Below are 18,675 nucleotides of genomic sequence, written 5' to 3'. Positions count from 1 at the left end.
AACGAAGCACAGTCCTAGTGCCCTGGCTCAATGGTTCTAGGTACACTAACACATGGGCCCCAAGCACAGCCCCAAACCCTGCAGCAGCCAACCCCTGGCCATGTGCTCCAACCCCCAGCCCTGGCTGCTGACCCTGGGCACTGCTCCTTTGGATGTCGACCCTGGGTTCTGGCGGGTGCTGGTGGCCAAAGGCTCTGATCCCCAGCCCCAGGCGCCAGCCCTGGTGCAGATGCCCAGCTCTGGGCATGCAGCAGCAGACACCAATCCCAGGCGCTGGCAGGTGCTGGCCCTGGACGTTGACCTCCAGTCCCGGTTGCACAGCAGCAGGCTTCGGTAGGTGCTGGCCCAAGACACTTACTCCTAACCCCTGCTGTGCAGCAGCGGGCATGGACCCCAAGTGCCGACCCTGGGTGCCAACCCGTCGCCCTGGTCACACAGCAGCAGGTGCCGGCTCCAGGTGCTGACCCCTGGCTGCGTGGCCACCCAGCAATCTATCAAGTGCCATGCACTTCAGGTGTCCCTCCCCCCACTGCTGCTTGAGTGGTGATCTACCTAAAGGGACAGCATATGTCTCTCACCCTCACACACACACTGTGTCTCTCCAGGGCCGGCTCCAGGCACCAGCTTATCAAGCAGGTGCTTGGGGTGGCAACTCCAGAGCGGGGCGGCACTTTCAGGTATTCGGCAGCAATTCGACGGAGGGTCCCTCACTCCCACTCGGAGCGAAGGACCTCCCACTGAATTGCCACAGATTGCGATCGCGGCTTTTTTTTATTATTTTTTTTGGCTGCTTGGGGCAGCAAAACCTGGAGCTGGCCCTGTGTGTGTGTGTCTGTCTGTCTGTCTGTCTCTCTCTCTCTCTCTCTCTCTCTCTCACACACACACACACACACACACACACACACACACACACACACACACACACACACACACACAAACTGTGTGTCTCGCTCTCTCTCACACACACACACACACATTGTGCATCTCAGTCTCACAAACACACTCTTTCACACTCGCCTCCCAACACATACTTCTTGTTGTTGTTTGTTGTTGTTGTTTTTACTTCTTGATACTTCCTGCAATGCATATATATTCTCTGTAATCTTATTCTTTCAAAGTGTGTTATTTTAGTGTTTTGACTGGGCTTTGCATTTCATTATTTTTATTTCCCTCCTTTGCTTAAATTTAATTCTTTGAATAGTGAGTTCTAAAATGCCTAACCTGTGCTGGCTGGAGTAATTATCCCTATGGTAACTTTTTAAAAATATATATTATATCTAGGTTTTTTGATTCTATTGGTGGCGCACAGCCACACATTACCTCGATATGGTGCACATAACAAAATTCATTCCACGCATATATGGAAAAAATTAGAGAGAACATTGGCAGGAAGCTTGTGTAAGTCTACGGTCTGCCAAGCTAGGATGCTAGTCTGTGTTGGTACTTACCTCTCCCTGAGCCCCTAGACTGTGCTGGTGCTCACCCCTACCTGAACCCCTAGACTGTTAGAGCACTCACCCCTGCCAGAGCCTAGACTGTGTGTTTGCTGGCTGCCTTAGCCTACAAACTGAGACTAAAGCCTGCTCCCTGCTCTGCCCTGTCCCAAAGGGACAGAGCCTGAACTCGTAATTGCTTTCTGTCCCAGCCAAGAGGCTGCGAGCTAAATACTGCTTCCCCCTGCCTGGGTGGGGGAGAGCACCAGACTGTTCCTGCTGGTTTACCTCTGCTAGGTCGCTACAGAACTACAGACTGCATACAGCTCGACCAGCAGTGAGGCCCGAGCCTCAGGATTATTGCCTAATATAGCAAGGTGTAGTGGCCTCCAACCCCACTTGAGAGTGATGGACCACTACGCTTCCCTTCCTCATCCAGCCATCTATATAGGCAACTTTAACAGCCATCATGAAGACTGGGGATACTGCTCAAATGACACAACTGGGGATCAGATCACAGAATGGGTCTCCCTCAAAGACCTCCACCTGCTCTATGATCTGAAGCAATCCAGATCTTTTCGGTCTGGATCACAGCCCTGACCTGTGTTCTGTGACCTGTAGCAGCACAGGTATTCCACTGGCCACAACAAGAACCATTTTGAGTCACTTCCCGCATAACCAGCATCACTCAATTTTCCTCCAACGTAAGTTGAAGACAGGGATCACCCTTGTTGATCTGTGTTAGAGGCTTTTCCCTTCACTCTCTCCTCTGGTTCTTGTCATGCAGATGGAAAGCAGACCAGAAATCCAAAGTGCAAGCAATGCAAAGTTTATTGGGATTAATTTCCAGCAGGCATATGTATACCATAACTCGACACTGCAGAGCCCTGTTTCCCAGTGTTCCCACTTCCCCCTCCTCAGCAGGCATAATTATACCTGAAATGCATGCCCACAGTCCCACCTCTTACAACTTATGGTCATGTTCCGTTCTGGGGATCGTCCGGCTAGGGTCTTCCTTCTCACCTCTGTTGTACCCCATGAGAGGGGTAAGGAGTGAGGTTGTACTTCAGTCAGGGGCAAGCATTTCTCTGGTCTTTTAGTGTTTTACTTCCCACCCCTCTTTTGCCCGTTCCAGCTGGTTGCTTGACCTTGCCTTGAGATAAGGAGTTATCAGGGTGCAGTGAGGGGGTAGCTGGGGCTGTGTGTGGGCAGAGAGATAGCTCAGAGTGCAGAGAGGGGGTAGCTGAGGCTGTGTACAGGCACGGGGGTAGCTCAGGGTGCAGGGAGGGGGTACCTAGGGGCTGTGCATGGGCAGGGGGTTACTGCAGGGTGCAGGTGGGGGGGGTAGCTCAGGGTGCTGGGAGGAGGTAGGGCTGTGTGCAGGCAGGGGGTATCTAATAAATAGAGATATACCTATCTCCTAGAACTGGAAGGGACCCTGAAGGGTCATTGAGTCCAGTTCCCTGCCATCACTAGCAGGACCAAGTACTGATTTTTGCCCCAGGTCCCTAAGTGGCCCCCTCAAGGGCTGAATTCACAACCCTGGGTTTAGGGGGCTAATGCTCAAACCACTGAGCTATCCCTCCCAGCCCAGGTAGCCAGAGTTGAGCTAGTGAGGCTTAAGTTAGTGTGCTGTAAATAGCAATATGGATTTTGTGGCTCCAGTGCAAACTTGGGCTGTCCTCAGCTGAGGCCCGAGGGCTTGAGAGTACGAGTTGTTACCTGATCTGCAACATCCACGCTGCTATTTTTAGGTCCACTAGCTCAAGCCCTGCTAGTGAGAGTCTGTCTATCTGGGCTATGAGGCTCACTCTCAGCTGCAGTGCAGACATAACTGCAAGCCCAGTCCTTCTCCTTTTGAAGTCAGTGGCAAAGCTCTCACTGACTAATGGCCCTTATTTGGAGCTACTTATACTTAATGAGCAAAAACTCCAGCAATTTCCTCACCTGTCCCTGGGTTCCTATCCATAACACTCAGTGTATGCCATGCTTCAATTGTTCATCTTGTTTTTATATACGAATTGCATTTCAAAACCACAGTGAGACAGTCCAGATTGTGCTGTTCAGGGTGATAACTTAACTACCAGCAAAATATTAAAAACAAATAGACCGTGATCTTTTCAATGGATGCCATAAGCCTCTCCCCCACAAACCAGGAAGTCCTTGCCGAGAAATGCATTTCATCTGACTTATCCAGAAAACGATTCCAAGACATTAAGATGCTGAGACTTCCCTTTGATCAACCAGGAGTCCCTTCTTATGTTGTCTCAAATCAGCATGTTTTTATGTCAATATTAATGCACAACAGATTCATTTAATGACTTCTAACACATTAGAAAGAGCTTAAGCAGTCCAAGTACTTCTAGTAAGCATGGCCAATGTTCTTTACAAACTCATTTAGCAAGTTTCAGAGTGGTAGCCATGTCTGTATCAGCAAAAACAATGAGGAATCCTTGTGGCATCTTAGAGACTAGCAAATTTATTTGGGCATAAGATTTCATGGGCTAAAATCTACTTCATCAAATGCATGGAGTGAAAAATACACTAAGCAGTATCTATATTACAGCACATGAAAAGATGGGAGTTGCCTTATCAAATGGGGGGGTCAGTGCTAACGAGGCTAATTCAATTAAGGTGGAAGTGGCCTAGTCTCAACAGTTGACAAGAAGGAGTGAATATCAACAAAGAGGAAAATTACTTTTTTAGTGCTAATGAGGCCAATGCAATCAAGGTGGACATTGCCCATTTCCAACAATTGACAGGAAGGTGTGAGTATCAGCAGAGGGAAAATGACTTTTTGTAGTGACCCAGCCACTCCCAGTCTTTTCAGGCCTAATTTGATTGTGTCCAGTTTGCAAATTAATTCCAGTTCTGCAGTTTCTCATTGAAGTCTGTTTTTGAAGTTTTTTTGTTGAAGATTGGCCACTTTTAAGTCTGTTATTGAGTGTCCAGGGAGATTGAAGAGTTTTCCAAATGGTTTTTGAATGTTGCAGTTCTTGATGTCTGATTTGTGTCCATTTATTATTTTGCGTAGAGACTGTCCGGTTTGGCCAATATACATGGCAGAGGGGCATTGCTGGAACATGATGGATTATATCACATTGGTAGATGTGCAGGTGAACAAGCCCTTGATGGTGTGGCTGATGTTGTTACGTCCTTTGACGGTGTCCCTTGAACTCTTGATTCCTGCCATCCAGAATTACAACTTGCATCACCTGTGCTTAAATAGAGAATCTCCCATTAAATTCACTTAAAATGAAATCCTCCTGTTAAGGACGCTTCAATTACTTAGAGACTCAGTTGCTGAGGTTGTAATTGAAGAATTCTCTTCTCTTCTTTGACTTATTTACACACCGAGATACCACTCTAGCTACAGTTTTTATCTGCATTGATTCAAGTCCTTTACTTAGAATTAACTGTTACTGAAGTACCAATAAGTTCTGATCCTTCTTAAATATAAACAGGATATTATTAAAATTGAAAAAATGAAAACTATAGATTAAACCCCCCATTAATCATTCCCTCCTCTGGTCTCCTAGCAGTCTTTTCTTCTTTGTGTCAGCCTTCTAGGGTGTGGACTTTCTGTAAGAGGGACTAGCTCCGATATTTATGTCTTGTGCAATGCAAGGTTCCTTGCTAGTATTCAGCAAATAATTAATAATTATTTCATTTTGTGAAAATAGTTAGTCTAAAAGATCAGCTGGAAAAACCTCAGATAAAAAAACAGCTTTTAAGCCAGAGTCTAGTCTCTGATATGAGTTAATTGCTGTTAGGATTATTGTGTTCTTCAAAAAAAAAAAGTTGTGCAATTGTGCTTGTATAACACCGACAGACCCCAGTTGTTAGCAGGTGGGATTGAACCAGGGACCTCTGGAGCTTAGTGCATGAGCCAAAAAACCAACTGCCTATTAGCTAAGGCTATAGAGCAGACTCAAGCTCTTTCTTGCTATCTCTCTAAGTCATGGGTTCTCAAACTGGGAGTTGGGACCCCTTGGGGTTGCAAAGTTATTACATAGTGGGTCGCAAGCTGTCAGCCTCCACCCCAAACCCTGCTTTGCCTCTAGCATTTATAATGGTGTTAAATATATTTAAAATGTTTTCATTTATAAGGGGGGGTCACACTCAGAGGCTTGCAATGTGAAAGTGGTCACCAATACAAAAGTTTGAGAACCACTGCTCTAAGCTGTCTCATTGCCACTACATGGGACAGAACACCACACCCAGAAGGTGTGTAGGTTACATAGTTCCCCTAGCTGAGGAAGCATATCCTAAGCTTCAGAGACTTCCCAGGGGAAATCCTGGATGAGCCCCCAGTTGTTATGCTGATTAAACCCCAGTCGTCAGTGGGTGGGATTGAACCTGGGAGCTCTGAAGCAAAATGTATGAATCTCTACCACATGAGCTAAAAGGCAACTAGCTATTAGCTAAAGCTGTAGAGCAGACTTAGTCTCTTTCTCTCTCTTGCTCTACCTGGTCTTGGTGCCACTAGATGGGACAGAACACCACACCCAGAAGGTGTGTGGGTTACACTTGCTGACTCGTTTTTTTTTTTAGTAGCTGCTAGAATTGGACTCAGTGGGCCTAATTCTAGAACTCTATAGACATCACAGAATCATCCTATGCAAATGGAAATTTACAAGGGGCTAGGGGTGGGGAATTAATTTGATTACAGACCAATTACATCAGAGTGGTAATTTGAGATATGAGATCTCTGCAGAAAGTTGGGGTCACTAAGCCAGATTCTGATCTTATAAACCCTGATTTAAATACCTCCTAATGTACACAGGTGTAACAAAGGAGAACCAGGCCTAATAATCAGTTTCCATGTCTGCTCGCCACCAAAGGGTGTATCCCAGTTTAGGCCTGATGTGTCATTTTCATTGTGTTGCAGCCCTTTCTCTGTAGAGCCCTGCATTGGGACACTGGGTGTAGGGGAGACCATGCAGCTAACGGTAGAGTTCCAGCCGCTGGAGATAGGTGATCACTCCAAGGACTTGATTGTTCATTATGACACCGGTGAGTTCTGTGCTGTGTAAGTACTCCATATATTTGCAATCAAAAACCTGCGGTTAAAAAAGAGTTAAGGCTGGTAGCGTGTTTCAGTGGAGACCAGACAATGCCCCAAAATGATATTAAAATAGCTTTACACAAACTGCCCCTTTTCAGACTTCGAAACATTCAAGTGCCTGGAAATGAACAGTCAAAGGATTCAGCCTGTACATATTTGTCTGTACAATGCGATCTTGGTCCACACCTGGGGTTCTGTTGTACTACATAGTGATATAATCCTTCATCACTCGCTATTGCCCCCACCCATCCAAATGTAACTTTACCAGCTCGATTGTATCCAAATCAAAGTCAAGGTCAAAATAGTTGGTGACTAGGGGATTAATAAAAATGGTTCCATTTAATAGGAAATAGGATTTTGGAGTCTTGTAGTAACTTATTCTTTGGGGGCTAGTTGGTGTGGGAAAGAAAAGGGGGCCTTTATCTACATTGAAATCTTTAAGTTCTTCATTTTAAACCAAAAAAGTGATAAGTTTAAACACTTGCTACCTGTTCCTCTCCTTATCCCCTCATCTTCTGCATGTTTTTTATTGTGCCCCTTCCCATTCCCTTGACTCCTTCCATGCCACCCTCCATGGACCCCTTCCTCATGTTTTCCCCCAGATGCCCCTCATACCAAGACCAGTTTTGAAGTACGTAGGCGCTGAGGTCCCTCAGCATGCTGAAGAAAGTGCTAATCCCCTCAAAAGATCAGGCCCAAAGTTTGGTGTGATAGGGAAGAAGCCGCAAAGGACAGGAATAGAAGCTTGTCAGTTGTGTAAATCAGACCAACATTGAGCTGGAGAACATATTGCAGAAGAAGTGTTACAAGTTACTTTGACTTGTGTGATGAGGCAAGTTAACATCCTTCTGTTCATCATGTTCCAGAAGGAATGAGGATTTGTGCTGGCTGACCAAATAAATCTCAGTATCAATAAAGAACCATTGGTGCATTTACCTTTGTCTGAAGGACAGATCATCTTCTGTCCCTTATTCCTCATTCTTGGTCCTGAGAAGCTTGATCTCCATTAATGCGGTTAACACCATGAAATGTAAGAAACTGTTCTATTTGTCCCAAATGTATGTGGATTGGTAAGAAGTTTTGATGTGTTCAGACTAACCTTTCTAATGCGATCGGCCTTACTGCCTTTATTTAATATTTGGAATTTTCTGGTACCCTGACTGAGAATTGTTCAGTCTTATACTTCCTCCTTTTGATCACATTGTCCTTTAAAAGAAAAGCGTTAAAAGTTCAAGATGGAAAGCAACTACAGTGCCTCATTTGTATGTGTGCACCATTTTCACTGCTTCTTTAATGAAACTAGAGGATAAAAAACGAAGGACCAGATCCTTCACGGTGTAAATTAGAACTAGCTGAGTTGGAGATCTGGGTTGAGGGGAAAGCGGGGGGAGTTGTATCCTTACATATCAAAGATGCTAATGATAAAACTAGCTGGATATTCTGAAAAATAGTGAACGTGCCGTGAGGCCTAACCACACACTATTTCTACGTTGGTGTAACCCCTTTGATTTCAATAGGGGTAACACCTGACTTATAAATGAGATCAGAATCAGGCCCAGGACTGAGGTTTTCAATCTGATTCTTATTGCACAGAAACCCCCTTCATCTAATCTAGTCCCCCACAACAGCTGGCATAGGTGCTGGAACTAGGGGTGCCGCTGCACCCCCTGGGTTGAAGTGGTTTCCTTTATATGTAAGGTTTACAGTTTGTGTCAATGGCTCTTAGCACCCCCGTTATAAAATGGTTCCAGCACCCCTAACAGCTGGTCCCCTTGCTGGCACAAAGGAGATAAGAGTGGATGGGCCACAGAGCTAGATAGAACTAGTGTCTCACTCCTCCAGGGGGTGGTCCTTCCTCAATGGGGTTGAAATACATTTGAGGAGTGATGTGGGGGAAGCCTGCACTGCACGTTCTGCAAATAAATACAGGACTTCACTCCCCACCACTGTGACACCTCTGAATAGAACTAAATTCATTAAAGCAAAACAACAGAGAGATAAAGAACAAGGGAAAAATTAAGGGATCATTTCTGTTGCTTTGTAGCATAAAAAGAAATAAATAACTGCAGAGATTGATTAAATGTTTCAATTTCATTTCAGCTATTAATCAGTCTCAAAAGCTGCTTATTGCAAGTGTATTACAGAGCAGCCAATATTCCATTACACAACCTAACACAGCAGACCCTTGCTAATTTATACTGCACTGAGTCATTTACCCGTAACACGCAAACCAAAAGCAGGCACGTCTCTCTTACAAAACTGCACAACAGATCATTTTCTAGTGAAATACAGACTATAAAGACTAAATGGCCTTTCAGTAATTGTGATATACTTTCCTTGCTTTATTGTTTTTCTTCAATTCCTCACTAACTTATATTCTCATTGGGTCTTCGTGTGATTTAGAGAAGGGCTACCATCTGTTATATTATTGTTACATTATTTAATATCTGCCAGTGTTGAGCCAAATCTGTCCTTAGTGTCACTCAAGCAAGTGTGGAGCTTCCAATGTGCGAGGAAGTCAAGATTTGGCCCAGACTTATTAATTGGATTGTGAGCTCTTTGAGATCTCCTTGAGTAGCTGGAAGGCACTTAGAACATAGTGGATTCTACTCTAAATAACCATAATAATGCTAAAAGTTCTATTAATCGGGTCTTGCTACATGGTGAATTAGTGCATGGCAAGCCAGGGTGTGAATCTACAGCGCGCCAGAGCCTACCGTGCACTGACTGCCGTACATCAGTGTGCACTACAGAACTTTTACTGCACAGTAGCAGGGTCCACGTGGCCAGTTAGTGCGCCACAAGCTAGGACACTAGATCCGCAGCCTGGCTTGGCCAACGCTAACTCGCCAAATAGGCAAACCCACAGACAAATACAAATACAAGGTCCTTGCCCCAAAGAGCTTACAACATACAACTGAAAGTTGTGGCATGAAATGCAACTAATCGTTAGTCTTTTAAACATTCCAGGCAGTGGGGCTGCCTCTTCTGTTGACTTTCAGTGGGACTTGTGCTCCTTAAACACTTTGAAAAATCCACTCAAGTATTTGAAGTGAAAGCAGTTTAATCCCCCTTAAGAGCCACTGAAAATCCCAGTTCATCACCCTATAAGGTAAGCAGCAGACTGCTATAGCAGAGAGAATTCTCTGGGTCCATTAGTACCAGTTTGGGAAAGGGTTTTGCTTATTCACTTTTTCTTAGAGTATGCACAATGTGCCTAAAGTGGCCTGTGACCAGGATTCATCAGTGAATTGGGTCTGCTGGTTGGACAGCTACAAAAGTATCCTTCCTGGCTTGGATATCTGCATATTGCTCTGGACAAATAATGTCTACAGGGTTAAATTACCCCGTGCAGACACCTAGCATGAGGCCCATATACTACTTTAGCTCTCAAAAGTGGGGCTTAAGCAGGATGTAAGTGTCGCATAGGCCTTGTGCAGAGGGGTAAATTTCAATCACAGAGCTGGTGCTAATAGATGCTGCTACATTCCAGAGATTCATTGTGCAGCACTGGAATTTCTCACAGTACAGACAGCACCAGAACTGTTTACTATTAGTCCCAGTATCTCTTGGGCTTCCAGTGCCAATATATTAATCTTTGTGGCTAATTAGGAACGTCCTGACCATATGTTTCACTCAGCTCATTCACAGCCTGACAGATACCATATACTTAGATGAGTTTTTCAATGAAAAGAGTAATTGCTCAGAGGATTTTCTTATGATAGCACTGCAGCACTGTGAAACCTTAGCAAATACCAGCTCATTTCCATGGGAGCAGAATCAGACGTGATGGTGAAAAGTAGGAGAGAACAAAGCTGAAAGGGGAGCCAGCTCTGAGGATGAAAGGCATCATCAAAAGCCTTTATTTTAAAAAAAGATCCATGGCAGTGCTGTTTTGCCTTCTGTTGAATGGAGATCTTCAGAAAGTGGCTTTCCCAAGTACATGAGTGATGCACAGTGTGACGGGTTGGACCCCACTTCCTGGGCGCCGCCTGATGTACTGGGGTTTCACTGAGCTTGCCTGCTCCACCAGCCTGGGCTCCCTTACACTGTTTTCCTGAGCCAGGCTCTCCAGCCTTCTCCAGCACACACAGGCAGGGACCCGCCCAGCTGGAGAGAGACGCAGACACTGAGACCAGCTCTGTGTGGGAAGACTCGGCTCGGGGATTGCCAAGCACTCATGTGCACCCCCCCTCTGGAGAGCAAACCCAGAACTGAGTCGTCTTGCGCGGCACTGAGGCCTTACGGTGCAAGCTCAGGAAATCCTCCCCCTCCCTCAGTGTGGGGGAAGAGATGCACAGGTTTTTACCCTCCCCTCAGTTATGAATTACACAAACTGGGCTTAAGAAAACAAAACAAGTTTATTAACTACAAAGAATAAATTTTAAGTGCTTATAATGGATAGCAAACAGATCAAAGCAAATTAATGAGCAAATAAGACAAAACACGGAAACTAAGCTTAATACCCTAAATTAACTGGTTAATAGTAGCAAATTCTCACTTTAAATGTTGTTTCAAGCAGGTTGCAGAGTTTCTTGAAGGTAAACTGCACTGCTAGCAGCTTAAATCTCCAGGATTCCTTTCACAGGCTAGACCTTTCTCGCCTGGGCTCAGCCCCTGCTCCCCCCGCGGCCCCCAGCAGCTTAGTTCCTTTGTTTCTTCAGATGTTTTCAGCAATCTTCCTTCTTGGGCAGGGAGGCAGTGGAGAAGAACCCTGATTACTTCACTTCCCTGCCTTAAATAAGATTTACATATGGCAGGAATCCTTTCTCTCTCTCAGTGTGATCCCCCCCACCTCAGTGGAAAAATACCAGAAGTCCAAAATGTGTCCAGTACCAGGTGACATGATCACATGACCCTGCAGTGTCAAAGCAGCATCCCAGGACTTCTCAGGAAGGTGGGAGATTAACATCTTCAAAGTCCTATTGTCCTTTCTATTGGCCTATCTAGGCTGATTACATACTGTCTGGTGGGTGTTCCCCAAGTGTAAACATAGTTGTAATTGTTACATAATCAATATTCCTAACTTCAGATACAGAATTGATACATGCATACAAATAGGATAATCATATCCAGTAAATCATGACCTTTCCAATGATACCTCACATGATCCATCTTGCATAAAACACATCTTAGTTATTCCATATTCATATCATAACAATATCTCTATGAAGAATATGGGGAGTAGCGTCACACAGCTCACTCAGGTTTGCAATGTTAGGCCTTGGCTACACTTGCGAGTTACAGCGTAATAAAGCAGCCCCGGGTGCCCTAGCTCACTCCCCGTCCACACTGGCAAGCCACGTAGAGCGCTCTGACTCCGCAGCTACAGCGCTGCTGGTTCTCCACCTCGGCCAGTGGAATAACATTTGCTGCGCTCCCACTGGAGCGAGTGTGAACGAGGTTTTGCGTTACTGCGCCGTGATCAGCCTCTGGAAATGTCCCATAATCCCCTTAAGTCAAGTGGCCACTCTTGTCATTGTTGTGAAATAGGCTGCAGGAATGTGGAAATGCTCTTTCAAAGCTCCGTTTCGGAGAAGCCGGCTGCTTATTAGCTCCAAGCAAACATTTACTGTTTGCTTTGAGTGAGTGAGAGAGAGGCGGGGGGAAGGGAGTCTGAACTTAAAAGACAGCACGCTGACACACTCTCAGCTCCCCCAAAACCCCACTCTCTGTCCCCGTACATACACACAATACACTCCCTGTCACACTTCACCCCACCCCCACCATTTGAAAAGCATGTTGCAGTCACTTGCATGCTGGGATAGCTACCCATAATGCACCGCTCCCAATGCCGCTGCAAGTGCTGCAATTGTGGCCACACCCGTGCGCTTGCAGCTATCAGTGTGGACTGACTGCAGCGCTTTCCCTACTGCGCTCTCTGAAGGCGGGTTTAACTCACAGCGCTCTACATCTGCATGTGTAGCCATGCCCTTAGTCTAGCTGGAATTGCTCCCGAGTAGAGCTAGCCGCTGTCTGGGTATTTGGCAGATTAACAACCCACTTGTCTTGCGGAGCTTCTAGAAACCTGACAGTCCCTTAGTTAATGCTCCATTAAGGCAAATTTAGCCTGGTTCACTGTTGTTAGCAGACCTGCGCTGTTGGCAGCTACTTCATGGATCCATGTGCACAGAATACGAAAAGGGCTACTCTGCATCAGTTATTTGATTAATTACTCCAAGGGCTGCTGAAAGAGCAGAGTCTCAGAGAATGCCCAGTGTTACTGGCAGCATTCGAGGCTTATAGCAGCCTTTGCCAGGCTGGATGAATCCTGCTGTACCCTGCGTTACTGCAGCCATGGAGTGTCCTCCTGGAAAGGAAATACCGCAATGGCCCTCCTATCGTGAGGTCTTGCAATCAAATGTTCGGCCTCCAACAAATTCAGATTGATTTCTGTCCTCTGTTTGGACCCAAACTAAGGAAACTTCAAAGAATATCATCTTGTGTGCACAAGCTCAAGAGCTTAGAGGCGCCTTGAAGGTGTAACCTGGGAGTTCTTCTTTGAGTGCTTGCTCACGTCCATTCCATTGCAGGTGTGTGCGCTCGCCACATGCACTGGTGCCAGAAGTTTTCCCCTCAGTGGTATCCATAGGGGACCAGTTCTAGTACCCTCTGGAGTGGTGTGCGTATACCTCAGTATAACGGGCGCTGCCGGCTCCCCCCACCCTTGGTTCTTTCTTACCGCGAGTGACGGTGCTGGAATGTCTCCTTGCCTTGGAAAGCACTTAGTTACCCAGTGGTTTTCTCTTAGCGTTGTAAATAGTTAGATAAGTAGTTCTTCTGATACAAAATTACTAAAGATAGTTAAGACCCAGGCAAACTGCGAAGAACTGCAAAAGGATCTCTCAAAACTGGATGACTGAGCAACAAAATGGCAGATGAAATTTAATGTCGATAAATGCAAAGTGATGCACATTGGAAAACATAGTCCCAACTATACATATAAAATGATGGGGTCTAAAGTACCTGTTACCACTCAAGAAAAAGATCTTGGAGTCGTTGTGGATAGTTCTCTGAAAACAGCCACTCAATGTGCAGCAGCAGTCAAAGAAGCAAACAGAATAATGGGAATAATTAAGAAAGGGGTAGATAATAGGACAGAAAATATCATGGTACCTCTATATAAATCCATGGTATGCCCACACCTTTAATAATGTTTGCAGAGATTAATAAGACTGGGACTTTTCAGCTTGGAAAAGAGACGACTAAGGAGGGATATGACTGAGGTCTATAAAATCATGACTGATGTAGAGAAAGTAGATAAGGAAGTGTTGTTTACTACTTCTCATAACACAAGAACTAGGGGTCACCAAATGAAATTAATAGTCAGCAAGTTTAAAACAAATAAAAGGAAGTATTTCTTCACACAGTGCACAGTCAACCTGTGGAACTCCTTGTCGGAGGATGTTGTGAAGGCCAAGATCATAACAGGGTTCAAAAAAGAACTAGATAAATTCATGGAGGATAGATCCATCAATGGCTATTAGCCAGGATGGGCAGGAATGGTGTCCCTAGCCTCTGTTTGCCAGAAGCTGGGAATGAGCGATGGGATAAATCACTTGATGATTCCCTGTTCTGTTCATTCCCTCTGGGGCACCTGGCACTGGCCACTGTCAGCAGACAAGACACTGGGCTAGATGGGCCTTTGGTCTCACCTGGTAGGGCCATTTTTATGTTCTTTGTCTTCTTAATAGTTAGTTAGTATTAGTGTTGTGAGATAGCTTAGGTAGTCCCCTTCAGGACTTAGCCCAGGGACAGGGCATGTCCCACTCCCCAGGCTTTAAGTCTTGTGATCACTGTTGGAAGCCTATGCCAATTAGTGACCCTCATCAAAGTTGCTCGAAGTGTTAGGGAGAAGCCCAAATCAGTGATAAGTGTTGCATTTATAGGAGCTTCAAGCCCAGGACAAAAGAGGAGTGGGACATAAGACTGAGAGTGCTCCTCCTGGCGTTGGCCCTTGTGCCGGTCTACGAGCTGCAAAAATTGGACTTGGCACAAAGGACGGCAGCATCAATGTGATCTGTACCCCTGGCACTGGCCTCCCGTGACCGGTCCCAGTCCCTAGTGCTGGCGAAGAAGCAAAAGAAGCACCCAGGGAGAGGGTGTTCCCCAACCTCCTATGTGTCAAAGGGAAAGTCTGGGAAGGAGCATAGACCCTTGCTGGGTAGTAAATCTCCTGAGCCCAGCCAGGCATTGTCATTGCTGACTAGGCCAACCAGCCCTCCTAGGGACCTGCAAGGCCTCAACAAGTATCTCAAGAAGTTGAAGTTTTGTATGGAGTCCCTGGCCTCCATCATTCCTTCCTTGGATCCAGGAGACTGGTACACCTCCCTTGATTTGAAGGACACCTACTTTCACATATCAGTATTTCACAGACACAGGCGTTTTTTGCATTTCACGGTGGGGACCGCCTACTACCAGTTTGCAGTGCTTCCGTTCGGCCTAGCAACAGCGCCAAGGGTGTTCATCAAGTGCGTGTCAGTGGTGGCGGCTTATCTCAGACATCGAGGTATCCAGATTTACCTGTACCTCAACGACTGGCTCATCAAGGGCTGCTCCAGGACCCAGGTCCAGCACAGCGTCACCGTGCTACAAGCCATGTGTCGTGCTCTGAGCCTGTTGATAAATGAACAAAAATCAACATTAATCCTGGTCCAAAGAATAGAGTTTATTGGAGCGGTACTCAATTCTACCCGAGCCAGAGCTTTTCTGCCACAGGACAGATTCAGGACAATGTCAGATCTCATTGCCAGCATCTCCGTACACCCGCTCACTACTGCCCGGGTCTGCTTCAGGCTACTGGGTCACTGGCAGCTACACACTTTGTATGTCTGGTGTGCCCTGGCGTTCTACCTTCAGCACACCAAGCCCTTCCACAGGTCGACCCAGCTCTTTATTGCAACAGCGGACAGAATGAAGGGTCTCCCGGTGTCCTCGCAAAGGATCTTGAATCCAGACCTGTTATGAGCTGGCTTGGGCCGAACTGCCGCCTGCAGAGAAGGCTCACTTGACTAGGGATCAGGCGTCCTCGGCTGCCTTCCTGGTGCATGTCCCTATCCAGGACATCTGCAGGGCTGCGACATGGTCCTTGGTACACACGTTCACAGTGCACTACACCATCACCCAGCAAGCCAGAGATGACGCTGGATTGGCAGAGCTGTGTTGCAGTCGACACGTCCATGAACTCCTACCAGCCTCCAGTGGTACTGCTTGAGAGTCACCTACAATGGAATGGACATGAGCATGCACTCAAAGAAGAAAAGACAGTTACCTTTTTCCATACCGGGTGTGCTTTGGGATGTGTTGCTCATGTCCATTCCATGACCCGCCCCTCTTCCCAACTGCCGGAGTTTCTGGCAAGAATGAACTGAGGGTGGGGGCAGCAGTCAGCTTGTGGCACCGGTGCATGTGGCGAGTGCACACACCTCGAATGGAATGGACATGAGCACCACCTCTCGAAGAACCCCAGTTACGGAAAAAGGAATTGTCTTATGCACTTCCCTAGCTGTACCTCAATCAGGGAAGAACAGCTGCTGTGCTACTTCACCCTGAGCCAGACTCGCACCTGTTAACAGGTTCAAGGGTTGCTGGGGACATGGTCGTGCTTCCTCCCCACCACTCCCTGCTCCCTTCAGGGTAGCTACGTCTGGGGCACCCCTTTCCTCCCCTTCTGCATCCTTTGAAACTAAAGCCCTAATTGTCTCCAGTTTGTGGGAGAGCTTATATGAATCTGATGCTTCTTTAAAAGGGATGATAGGAATGTCCACTCGATTCCCTATGTACAGGAAGGTTTGACATTCCCACTGCTAAAATTAGATGACACTCATTCATGGTTTCTTGTTTGTTTATTTGGATTTAAAATAATAAAAGATACCTTTCTAAGGCTCTAGGCACCCTAATATCATCAATAGCTCAGCAGTATTAAAGTAATCACTGCAATGGGCAGACACCTACAGAAACTCCTTTCTGCCCCTTCATTAGTGAGGGAAGCACACCATCAGCCCTCTCCAAAATCCCACTCAAACAGATCTGCTGCAGCATGGACTCCTTTGGAACAAATGAGGAGTGAGTTCTAGAGTCCTGGGACCTGCCAGTTGCCTCGTCTTTTATAATGAGTGGGGTCCATCTTGATTGTCCCAGCTGACTGTCATCCTGTGGCAATATGGTACAGAGAAAGAAGCACTCCCTCGGGGGGCCAGTCCCAAGCCCTTAGTACATCACATCAATTCCAACATCAAGCTGCAAAGGGTTAAACATGAGCATGGTCTGGTCAGACCTCTTCCTTTGTGACTTGAGCACAAGAAGCTGGTGCCAGACTCCATTATATTATTTGTATCACCATCTTGGGCTTGCAGGATAGTCCCATGACACTTCACCACCTGGACTCTTGTTTGGGTCCTTCCTTTGAGCCCATGTGAATGTTGTGGAATGGACACTGCTTTGTTTGAGGCCGTGTAATAGAAAAAATGTGTAACAAGGCACTTTTCATTGATAGCTGCCCAAGAGCTGTATAGAGAATCTTCACACCCACTGTTGCAATGACTCTCGGTTACCTCACCCAATGAATAGCATCAGAGCAAGGATTAGAACTGGCCAATACTCTGTCCTCCGAGATAAAATGCCTTATCACTTACCTCTGGCTACAATTAGAATTCAGTTCTTTATTGCCATCTTCTATCCCATCGCCTTGCAGCAAAAGCAGCATGTGGAGTCATATGTGACAACTGCCAACTTGAAAAATCTCTTCTGACATTTGGTCACAAATGGTGAAACCAGGAATTAACTATGAGATCATAGGAAACATTAAGGCTTATTTCCACAGGCACTAATTAGGAGGCTGCCATGGAGTTCTTCAGTCTGCAGCAGAATGATAGCAAGTTTGATGTGACATTAGAGCCATTCAGATTTGGTGGGAATGGTGGGTAACAACAGTATATAATATGCATGACTGGCAAGGATGAAAGCAGAACAAGGCTGTTGCTTTAACAATAGATGAAAGGAAATCTTAACAACATTAAAATTAGTGCCATTTTACATACAGGGTGGGTGTGAGGTTCCGTGGCTAATAATACAAAAATTCTGAGGTACTCAGCTTCTTCTGTGCTCAAAATAATTGCTTGTGCATGAATAATGCTGTTCATATGCTTCCCAAAGCAATGAGAGAGTTTCCAGCAGTAGAGTGACCATCTGGGCAAACCTGCTGTACTCTGCAATGTCTTGCCCTCCTCCTAATCATTAACAATTCCATTGCTGGGAGAAAATATGCTGTCCGGGGTGCTGGAATTCTTGGTCTTTGAAATATTCCATGGAAGCATTAACTTGTACCTGGATAGCCACAGAGATACAACAGAAGTCCCCCCCCCTTTAAACTAATGTGCAGCACTTCAGGCTAATCCAATCTACAGCGTGTCTACAAAAGCAGCATTCCCACGGTAATAAGCTCTTGTGTCACCACCGAATTAGAGCCCTCGTCCCCGGCCTTTCTTGGCAATAAGGGAGAGTGCTATCAGCTGAGCAAAACTGAAACAGATTAGCTGCACACTAGTGCTGGGCTCAAGGGTCTGTGGGACCCGGTAGGAGGTTTTAGCAGATACAGTTGTAAAAATCCCAGACAGATGTTATCCTGCTGTGTTAGTCACCTCACCTGTTGAGTCAACAACTTCCCAGAACTCAAACAGCTTCTTAAATAAAAAAGGTCATGTGAAGAATCTGCCTTCCACCAAAAGCTCCCTCATCTGTCTCACGGAGCTGGTGTTGCAATCGATGGCTTCCAGGAACTTGTTTTTAAAAGAATATAAAAATCCCATTGATCTTGAAACATTTTTCTCTCTGTTTCATTTGGAGTTTGCCCTTTCCTGTCACAGTACGTGCCTGCACATTGCTCCTTCTTGAGTCTACCTGTGGACACAAATGTGGAGTATGGGCGTGTTGACACAGGCCTTCGCCATGTTGCATTTGTGTCCCTGAATACCTGAATTCACTAGCGCTCAGTTGACTCAGGTGCTGAGTGGTCGCAAGTTGTATTGACTTCAGAGAGCTCAGCACTTTACGGGACCAATTCCCCATCACTAGGGGTCTTAAAATGAGGACTGGCTGTGTTTCTAAGTCACACACTCTGATTTGACCAGGAGTTGTTGGGCTAGGTTCAGGAATCACTGGGTGAAATCTCTGGCC

At 46.0% G+C, this 18,675-nt stretch overlaps 1 protein-coding gene across 5 annotated transcripts in view; it reads left to right on the top strand.

Moving 5' to 3' along the window:
- HYDIN (HYDIN axonemal central pair apparatus protein) overlaps positions 1 to 18,675 on the top strand; it is a 382,125-nt gene that overhangs the window by 41,335 nt on the left and 322,115 nt on the right. For all 5 annotated transcript variants that reach the window (XM_050922316.1, XM_050922315.1, XM_050922318.1 and 2 more), the window contains exon 7: positions 6,325 to 6,449. In XM_050922316.1, coding sequence (XP_050778273.1) covers positions 6,325 to 6,449 — 125 coding nt within the window. The remainder of the gene's footprint in view (positions 1 to 6,324; positions 6,450 to 18,675) is intronic.

The sequence above is a fragment of the Gopherus flavomarginatus genome, chromosome 14 (assembly GCF_025201925.1).
Source record: "Gopherus flavomarginatus isolate rGopFla2 chromosome 14, rGopFla2.mat.asm, whole genome shotgun sequence".
NCBI lineage: Eukaryota > Metazoa > Chordata > Testudines > Testudinidae > Gopherus > Gopherus flavomarginatus.
This window is presented reverse-complemented; position numbering and strand designations above follow the sequence as displayed.